The sequence below is a fragment of the Anopheles darlingi genome, chromosome 2 (assembly GCF_943734745.1).
Source record: "Anopheles darlingi chromosome 2, idAnoDarlMG_H_01, whole genome shotgun sequence".
In the NCBI taxonomy this organism is placed as follows: Eukaryota; Metazoa; Arthropoda; class Insecta; order Diptera; family Culicidae; genus Anopheles; species Anopheles darlingi.
The window spans coordinates 86,516,902-86,526,901 of NC_064874.1; the positions used below are offsets into that span (position 1 = coordinate 86,516,902).

Genomic DNA, 10,000 nt, shown 5'->3' on the forward strand with positions numbered 1-10,000 from the left:
GGCGGGCAGCCGAACCACTGAGCCGTTACGAGGACATTAATGATCGAAAATGTGACGGGCGGAAGGTGGTTATGGGCGCGAACAGGATACGGGCACAGCACAGCACAGCACACACCAAGCAGACCTTGCACGTGTTTGAGTGCGGGTTGGGTAAGGTTAGTTTCGCGAGGAACGGCATTATTAAACATTCATATTGCTGACTGGCGACTGCGCACAACAGGTTGCCTTTTTTCATCCAGACCGCTGCTAAGCTACCGGTTACTATGGCAACATGAGCATGTCAGCATATTGATTCAGGCCGCGACGGTCACGACGGGACTGCGTCCTTCGCAACGATCACTTCCGATCGACAATGTGACGAGTGGTTTGACATGGGTTCAACACAAATGTGCAAGTGTCCGTCTTGGAATGTGTAACTGAATTGTCGAGACAGAAACCATGTCGAGGTAGACTAAACACTAGGCATCTCAAGGCATCAGGACAATGTGTCTTTCATGGGAATTATGTTGGTAGATCTAATGATGCTTCACCCTGTCTGTAAATTGACGAGCCGCCCCCCCCCCCCCCCCCCCCCACCTATTCAAGATGCCTACAGCAAATCTTCGTTCAACGTGTATAGAACGCAAACAAACTGTGATTCGTGCAAACCGGCTTCTTTACTATTCCCGAGTCCACAAACAAAGTGTCTGTGTGTTTGATTCACGATTTGCCTTTTGCTTCCGCTAGTTCTGCTGATCCCAGGGGCCAACGTGATCCGTTCGCGTTCAATGCTATACGTTCAAATGGACACTGATCAGGCGATCAGGCTTTGGCGTTCGTTTGACCTTGAATATCAATCGTTAATCAATGTTACGCAAGGAATGTATTACCTCTCTTTGCTCTATTCCATTCCTCTTCACCCCACACCACGATAGGGTGGTAAGACAGGTTCTCTGCCACTCATTTCACTTGTTCCAAACAATACCCTTGCGGACGGATTGGTCATGATGGAGCTAGACAGCTTTTTTTTTCGATATTCAGCAACCAGTCGCAACCAGTCGGTTATGGTTCGGTGGAGACACAACCGAAGATAACATCACGTGGATTAAGCCTCGCTGCTTTTGGCCGAAGGTGTCACACCTGTGGTGTGGTGTTTGTGGTGATGTTGATGGTCCGCACGCAAGCTAGCTTAGAAAGCGAGCAATGACCGTGAAGGACCATGAACTGAACTCGGAGCGACTGCTATATGGAGATACTTCTAAACTAATCCTAAGCACGAGAGCCGGAGCACCAAGGCCGGAATAGCTGGGAGCTAGAGCAGCAAGACCGAAGCAACCATTTGATACAAAAAAATCGAAGAAATTTAGAATCCCCAAAAATCCCGTAAGCATTATTCTGGGAGAATGAAGGAAGAATAAGAAGTGAAAGTGATCGTCTCGATCGATACAAGCGAGAGACGCCGGCTACCCGATCGCTAACCTTGGACGCTGATTGCCAGCAATTTACAGTCAGGCGTCACGGTTGATTGAGCCGCTAGATCGCAGCTTGTTTCGATGTCTTCTCTCGGCTTCATTAGTGTCCACTCGATGCGGCGGCCCGCCATCAATTGATCCGCTCGTGCGAGGTGCTATAAACTGCATTCAACCGATCAAAAAGAACCACTCTTCACAAGGGTTCTGCAAGGGTTTAGCCGGCCCATTGGCAAACTTCACACATGCCGCCTAGGTCAGTAATACCAGTTTCGTGATTCATTGGAGAGGACCGGTTCACCGGAATCGGGAGTTCCCAGTCTGCGTTGATTAGCATCTTCATTGCGGTCCACCCCCGCGGGAAATCACACGCAGCGCATGCAAAGTGCGTCACACCACCGGCGAGCGTTGTCGTTGACGAGGTTAGAATGCTTGCGCGCTATAGCGCTGTGGCCATCTCACTAGCACTCACCTGTCGCGAATGTTCTCCAGATAGTTGGAAATGTAGTCCACCATTTCCTTGGCAAAGTCCTTGAACTCCGGGGCCTGCATTTCGGTCTAGAAGTGCCGGTTAAAACGTAAAGAGCAATTAGTAGGAGCAACAGATGCGAGTGGGGTTATCGAACGTTAAAATTAATGTATTGTTTCACTGAACTATAATTACAGATACTGGTTAGTGGGTTAAATACTCACGACATTCGGTGCATTGAGCCATGGTTTGTCCATCGCCTGGTTGGTTAGTTTGTTAGCAGAATAGGTGCATTTTGGTTGTAGCGTTTAAGAGTAGTATTAGGTGGACGACGAGTACAAGGAATGGAAAGAAGTAACGGTGCATTAGTGGTGCGGCTAAAATGTGCAATATTTACTCTCGTTTCCAACGGAACAGGCATCTTGGGCGAATGGTTTTTGTTCGGTTTTTATGTACACAACACAGATTAACAAGGTTTACAGTTTAATTTCGAGTCAGCGAAACGTATAAATATAAAACAAATGATAACTCCAAGGAACGTCCTTGGCGTGTGACGATTCTAGAGCCCTGAGATGAGATACTGATAGCGAGATGGCATCGATCCTGTATCGGTATAGCCACTCGCATACCGAGATAGTATCGCTTTTTCAGCGTTCACTAATACTTTGCTACAAATTGCTCGAATCATAATGGCGCTAAAAATTGCATCCAAGGTTTCCAAAGGATCGATCGAACTCGATTAATAAAGTAAATTCAGTTACTACGGTACTCAGCCGGTATGTAAAGCAGTAGCAGCATCACCGATGTAACGAATGCGGAACGGTGTTCGATCAATACTGGCAGATAATTAGATTTGTACTCTCCGGGCGGCCATCCTCTCGATTTCATAACTATTAAGGCTGGGTGCAGGCCCCTCATGATTGGCGGAAGAAACCAAGCTGTGAAAGATTGCCTGTCAGGGAATCGCTGTTATCGAACGGGCATAGAATTATGGCCAACAATAACTACGACCACGTGGATCGGTGGTACCGCTACAACCTTATCCTCCCTCTCTTCCATGGGAACGCTTAGTAATTGTTTCGTCCACTGATAGATATTATGACGGTAATGTGTTGCTAGTATGTAGCGAACATTGACGATAATGTTATCACGCGATAATGTTACAGTTTAAAAAAGCTGCATCATTGTTTACCCCCAGATACAATGCCGTCAATCGTGAATCACGATCTCCCGCGGCTAGAAATCGACGGACCTTCGCCTTACTCTGTGATCTGCACACGCATCGAGCAGAATCGTGCAGATTCAAATCACGCAAAACCTCATTCACTTTCGGCCGCTGGTCGTGATGCTGAATTCAAGGGTAAAAACCAATCACTTTTTGCAGCGAAACCGCACCGCGCGAACGTTCTAAGGTCAAACGGCTTGAGCACGTGAAAGCCAAAACCGTTGGAGGCTGGAGGACAGGCTGGCAAGTTGGCTGGTTTGGCTGGCAGTGCGGAAGCGTTGATTCCGGAACCAGTTTGCGCGAAAGAATCCAGAGCAAAAAGGAACTACCATCATCAGCACCGAGAACCAACCGAATGCGAGATTGCAAGGATGACCCCTTCCATAAAAAAAACGGTGCAGAAGGTTATCAAGTTTCACGGTAACTCCACGTCATTCTTCGCGACCAATGTAGTGAGCGTAGACTAATTCGAACCATCACCACTGCCGTTCAAATACACTCAGTGTTAGTACACCCTAGAACAAATCACAACTAGCGGACCGTTTCTGGTAATACTTACAATGTCTTCTCACTATAGTTTAACAGTCCCCAACTCGAACTGCACCACTTGCGCTACGCAGTTGTTCACACAACGATTGACAAATGCCACACGACAACGACACTCTACTGCTGGCTACTGTTGCTGCTTCCACTATCGAGGAACGGAGTGCTGCAAGGAATTGGAAGATGATTTATTGGAGCGTGAAAAGTGGGAATCACTTTTGCGCTTTCACTAATGGAAGGATAATGGCAGAACGTGGTTGTGGCACTGGTTTTCGCGCGGCACACTTACTACACACATACACCCACCGTCCCAAAACCACCCTCTCTTCACTGGCACAGAATGCTCGCAGCGTGATAAACGCACACACGATGGAATCGGAACCGATGTCCACACGGGCTCATGCACTGGTTTATCAGCCCCACCCCTCCCCCTTTCCGGTACGTTTTCCCTTTCTCTTTCCGGTGTTTCCGGTGGAGGTGGGATTTTCTCGCTTACCGGTTGGGCGGACTCGAACTCGGGTCGGGGATCCACAAGTGGGGTTTATGTAGCGCGGTCGATGTGCGACTACTGCTGCTGCTGGTGTCACCTCACCGTCGTCCACTTAGAGATGAATGCTGGTGCTGATGTTGCTGCTGTGTGGTGTGTCAAGAGGCCGAGATCCGCTCGAGCACACGGTCCGTTGTCGATTGAATGGGCCGTCGTGGCCGTGACGGGTTTTTAAAGCGACCGAATGAAGGTGGTGGTCGTTCGCGCGTTCGCGCGTTCGGTCGGCCAGAGTAACCGAAACATTGCAAGCCGACGCCAAACCGCTTCTTGTCTGGAGCGAACGGGCGGTCGAAATGAGCCGCAACATTAAGGAACCTGTTGCGTGTCTTCCATTTCGGTTGGCGAATAATAATGCAAAACCTGTTATAGGGCGGCAGCATGGGCCTGAGGTGCATGCATTTTTATGCGAAACTTCCCCTCCCAATGATGCGCTTTCGGGTCACTTTCTCACGAGCATCACGCAAGCGGCGAGCGCCGACAAAACACCAGACAGTCTAGTTCTAGCACGAGGACGAGCATAATATGTGCCACGCAGCAGCAGCAGCAGCAGCGAGCAAGTAGTGTCCTTGCTTGGCCCCCCTCAACCACCCAGTCTGCTAGTCAGCTAGCCAGCCATTTAAACACGAGCTCGAGCATCTCGGACTCGGAGTCGGCCTTTTCGGCAAGAACGTAGACGGGGCCGATAGAACAATGGTCGTGTAAGATGTGGAAAGGGGGTCCGGTGTGCGGGGTATCGGGAGCCACTTTCCGTGATATGCGGGTCGTAAATACCGCATCCATATGAATGAGGTGGAAATGAAGCTACGGCAATCCTAACATCCACGCCAGACCATGTTGTTGCGATTTCTAAACAGAAAATCCGACTCAAGTACCGGAGAAGAAGGGTCAGCAGCTCCATCAATTTCCTCCCTTTTTGTGATGGCTGCTTACAATCCTAAAGCCCCGCATTTATGTTGGATGTAGGAGAACAGAAAATCCAACGCGGTTCTCTAACAACGTAGAATTTTGTTTAAAGAATAAAAATTATTATTGATTAAAGCTACATGAAAATGCATTGGAGAATCGAAAAATAAGAAACATCTAATTTGACTGCTTCGTTAATCGGCTTACAATCCATTTCTCGTCATCGACCTCGTTCGCATGGTTCTTGAACGCCTTCCGGATCTGGAACGGTTACGGTAGGACCGCCGGTTGCGTACCCTCGATGCCCGCTCGGGAACCAAGGTTGTGGGTTGTTCAGTCAACTGAAGTTGCATGTACGGCTCCAAATCATTCGCTTGCTCGGATCGGTTTCCAAACATTCTGTATCGCATTGATTCCATCCACTCGCCGAACGACCGTAACCATCGATCGGAATAGCCGGTCCCGATGGCACTGTACCAGAAGGCGAGTATTGAGATGGACGAGAGGACTGTCTCCAGCAGAACTCCTCCACCGACGTCTCTGGCCAGATTGCTAGTAATAATCCACTTGCTGCCAGCACAGGCCAGCATTTGCATCGGATGCCAGAGCTTATAGCGAACCACTTCAAAGACTGCCAGATTGAATGTGACTTCAGCGACCGTCCGCACCAATTGTGGAAGCTTTCGACGGTAGCGAAGGGTAAAGAGAGGCCACTGGGATAGCCACAGGGCACTGGAGCACAGATTTAGCAGAGTGAGACATGTATGCAGATGACTATGATGTGTTTGCTGGGGAAGGGGGCTTATGGTGAAGAACACTGCACCGAGTGAGTAGTGGAGCAGGGCCGCGATAATGATGGATACGGCCGAAGTCATTGCAACGTGGCAGGACGGAGTTTTGGAGTTGCATGAATGAAATGATTCGAAGTACCCAACAGCATTTGGTTTCCGTTGGACACTCGCCTGTAAAACGAGAAGCAATCAAGTGAAGAAATGTAAATCTCACATTGCTTAAGCGAACATTACCCTTGAGATGAGCTGCTGGATCGGGAATTGTTGATTTTTGTGTATGCGATGTGTAAAATAGAACTGGCTGTAATAAAGCGGAGCCACGTGTATCCCTTTGCTGTGCTGGCAGACTTTAGCAGTTGTTGGTAGACGATCTCGGTTCGAGAGTTATATTTCAATCCGAACAAAGTGGCTTTCATCAACCATGTCTGAAAGGAACACAATAGAAATTGAGGTGAAATTAGCACAAAACTAATAATTATTTTAAACTATTTACTGTAGCTAGCTAACTGCTTTTCTAAATTAACCGACCCGATATAGCACAAACGAGCTCCCTAAAGTACCTCTGGTGTAATGAGCAGAGTAATAAAGGTGTAAAATGGGACTAGCCAGCTATGATGTCTTTCTAACGATGCAGTCTCGCGACAAAGCGAAAATCATCAACCCAATCCTGTGCTACGTGTTGCTTAGAAATCGTACCTGGACCTTGGAGTAGTCTAGTCCAGATATGTAAAAATTCACGAAGGGACTTATTTAACAAATTTCTTATGCAAACTGTTGCGAATACATTTGTATGGAAGTACTTACCAGTAATTTTTTCTTGTAAATCCACCACAAAGCATACTGGGTCGGTATCCATACCAACCGCAGCGATAAATCGCAGACGATGATGTTGCAAAGAATCTGAATAATGAAAGCCACTAGGGAGTTGAATAGAAATCCCAAAACGGATTGCAGTAACTACCGAAAGAACCTACCTTGACTAGCGCAATCAATCGGGTTTCCAGTTTTGCGGCCATGCGATCCGCGTCATCCATAATGCCGACGGGCATCACATCACCATGGGCACGGATGTTCTGCTCGAGGAATCGACTGACGGTAAAACTGGTGGCGATCAGAAACATCACGGAACAAATGTCGGGTCTCATGGCAGGTGTGGTAGGTTTGCCGTGCACATAGCTTAATGCGCTCTCCGACAGCAGGTGTATGATCAAGGGTGGCACGAGGCAAATAATCCGGAAACTCCAAGAACCACGCCGCACATGTCCTTTGTTCACTAGTTCCATCTTGGAGCGGGGTTGACGATCCATGACTTGACTGCCAAGCTGCTAAGACAAATGCACAAACTGAGTGTACTTTTCACTACTCTACCTTTGCTTATCAGCCGAAGCCTACTACAAAAAATGCCTGCCCTCGAATGTAGTAGAACGTGGGTTTAGTTCTCTTGCATGTTCAAATAAGTAGCATACCTGCAACCTGTTCGAAGTTGATTGACTATCGACGTGGCTACAAGGTTGCGCTGCGGAGCAACAGCTTTTGCGTCATAAGGTCATTCGTTACTGAGCCCGTTTGCTGGGTCACGATTTGTCATGAGATCCTGTTAATTTATGCTTCTCAAACTACTAAGACAGGGACAAAAAATGCTCGACGTTTCCTTGGAGCGATGCTTCCAGAATCGACTAGGCATTGCTACCCCGGTGCTTAATTTGGCCAATCGTCCTTACCGAACGTGCAGAATGGCATGGAGAAAGTAAACGGGAAGTAGAAGTAGGGTGACAAAAATGGGAAAACCTCAGCGAATGGCGTCAACTTCGTGTCTACGTTGTTGAGAGGAAGGATGGCCAAAGACGACATTCGCTGCAGGATCGATTCGAAGGATTGCACGTGAGAGAGAGCGTAAGGAAAAATCAGGGAGTTACCTTCGAAAGATAGAGAGAGGACATGCAATCACAATCAAGCAGAAGCCGGAGAACTCGGAAAATCAACTTATACACTCTACTGCACAAGAACACGCTGGTGGTTTCATTGTAGCTCCATGATGGTACAGCAATCGGTGAAGGATTCGCTGGGTGCGACAGGGCATGACGACAGCAGAGAAACAGAGAGAAGCAACCCAGCCCAACGGGCAATGGCATCAGAGCACGAAGGAGGAAATGATTTTCACTAGAAGATAGAAAATTGTGTTTACTCATCTGCTTTTCTCTTCTTCAAACGACCGGAAACTGGAACAGAAAGGCTGCGTTCTAGCGAATCCACTATCATGGGCCGAAGGTCCACTTGTTGAATGCCGTAGTTCGAGAGATGGGATGGGGCATCCCTTCGTCTGTGAATCCTGCCGGCCACGCATACAAGGTGGGGGATACGCGAACACATTTAACATGGAATAAGCATTCGCTTGAACGATAGAGGGTAGATTAAGGAGATAGATGCCTAGGATGTGAACGAGGATACGACTCGACTGGTGGTGGCGAATGTGTCGAGTGGTGGGTGAGATGGAGATTGATGGACGAGTTGAATCATCGTCATCATTATCCACTCGAAGGGAAGAGCAGGGTAGGCGTCTGATTGGAATGAGAATAGTCTGTTGATTAGCATATTAGTGAACTTATGCGGGTTGATTTCGATCAAAGAAAACTGTTTAAAATATCGAAAAGCAAGACGATTTTTTATTAGAACACACACTCTCTCTCTCATTTTACAATTCAATTTTGTGTGCGGGTTTTGCCAAACGCATATTTAACTAAATGCACTTGCCAACGGCCGATTTGTGGTCAAAAGTGTGAAAACTCAAATGATTGGAAAATTTGAAGTTCCGATTTGTGGTCGGATTTCGCTACCTATGCATATTCTTTTGCTATGCTACTGAATCTCATAGCTTCACCTTAGCCTATCCAACAAAGAAAACGGAATTAATTGCCGGCACGTTTTAAGCGGTCCATACATGTTCAAGATTTGTAGATTATTAAACGTCTATGGGCCGCTAACTCGTTTCACGGGCCACTGTTTGTTAGGAGATCTGGGCATTTTGACGAAGGGATTTCAGCTGTATTCTTCCAATTATGCAACCGCCAGTGTGGCCCGACCGATATTTTTGGGCATTTTTTTGTTAGTAGAATCTTCCAATTCTTTCGCTTTATAATAATGTGGCGCTACCTCAAGCAACCACTTGCTATCGATTTCAATGACGGATCGCATGAATTCTTTTGTCGTAAACACTAATTCGTGGTACAGTACCCAGCGTGGTAGCTCTTCAAACAAAGCTGAATTTGGGTGAATCATGACGGTTTGATTGTGCTTTACTGTCTTATAGTTCCCACCCTTCGAGAGACGCGCCACATGATAAAAATATCCGGCCGTTATCGCCTTCCGGATGTTTGTCGTCTCGGGTAGCGAAGAGACCATGTCGATCTCTACTCTTTGCATCAGCCCTACGAGCTGCTCTCGTACATCACGGGCACGTTTCATGGAACGAAATTGAATATAATTTTCATAGCACCACTGCGTGCTGTAATCTGACTCGGCCCACTGATTGTACACTTGCATCAAACTCAGATGGTCACCGTGTGGATGGTTGAAGTTCTTTCGTGCCGTATCAGCATGAATGATCTTATCCTTGGGGCGATAGAATACGGCACCATTCACCGAGAGCATCGCTGCGATGGTCACAACCTCTTCGGAACATTTATATTTTTCACTAGCCAGTAACATCTTGGCCATCATAGGATCGACCGGGAACTCGGCCATCCGTCGACCCAACTTCGTCAGTTCACCGTGATGGTTCAATGCACCTAGCGCGTACAGTTGTTCCAGCGCCAGCACGAGCGTTTCGTGTGGTGGGGGATCGAGGAAATCGAAATGCAGCAGATCGTTAATGCCGAGTGCTTTCAGCATTAGCACCGCATTACCCAGATTGATACGCTGGATCTCCGGTACCGTGTTCTCCTCCAGTTCATTCTTGTACGCCCAGGCCGTGTAAAGCCGGAAACATTTACCGGGAGCGACACGACCCGCTCGACCAGCTCGCTGATTGGCGGACGCTTTCGAGATCGGTACAACCATCAGCGTCTCCATGCCGGT

The 10,000-nt window shown here is 47.8% G+C and overlaps 2 protein-coding genes across 3 annotated transcripts in view; both read right to left on the minus strand.

Annotated features, from left to right (window-relative positions):
• Positions 1–4,361, minus strand: part of LOC125948813 (aromatic-L-amino-acid decarboxylase-like) — a 7,185-nt gene extending 2,824 nt beyond the window's left edge. The window contains exons 1-3 of one of the 2 annotated variants that reach the window (XM_049675252.1): positions 4,182–4,361; positions 3,702–3,851; positions 1,921–2,006 (exon numbers count right to left, since the gene is read on the minus strand). In XM_049675252.1, coding sequence (XP_049531209.1) covers positions 1,921–2,000 — 80 coding nt within the window. In that variant the 5' untranslated portion in view covers positions 2,001–2,006; positions 3,702–3,851; positions 4,182–4,361. Of the gene's footprint in view, positions 1–1,920; positions 2,007–2,314; positions 2,436–3,701; positions 3,852–4,181 lie in introns of those variants that run through there. The other variant, XM_049675251.1, reaches the window with a different exon arrangement.
• A 4,208-nt stretch (positions 4,362–8,569) lies between these two features.
• Positions 8,570–10,000, minus strand: part of LOC125959475 (pre-mRNA-splicing factor ATP-dependent RNA helicase DHX16) — a 3,286-nt gene continuing 1,855 nt past the window's right edge. Inside the window, exon 3 of the mRNA XM_049692298.1 lies at positions 8,570–10,000. This exon is cut by the window's right edge and continues 260 nt beyond it. Within this exon, the coding sequence (XP_049548255.1) occupies positions 8,981–10,000 (1,020 nt within the window). The 3' untranslated portion in view covers positions 8,570–8,980.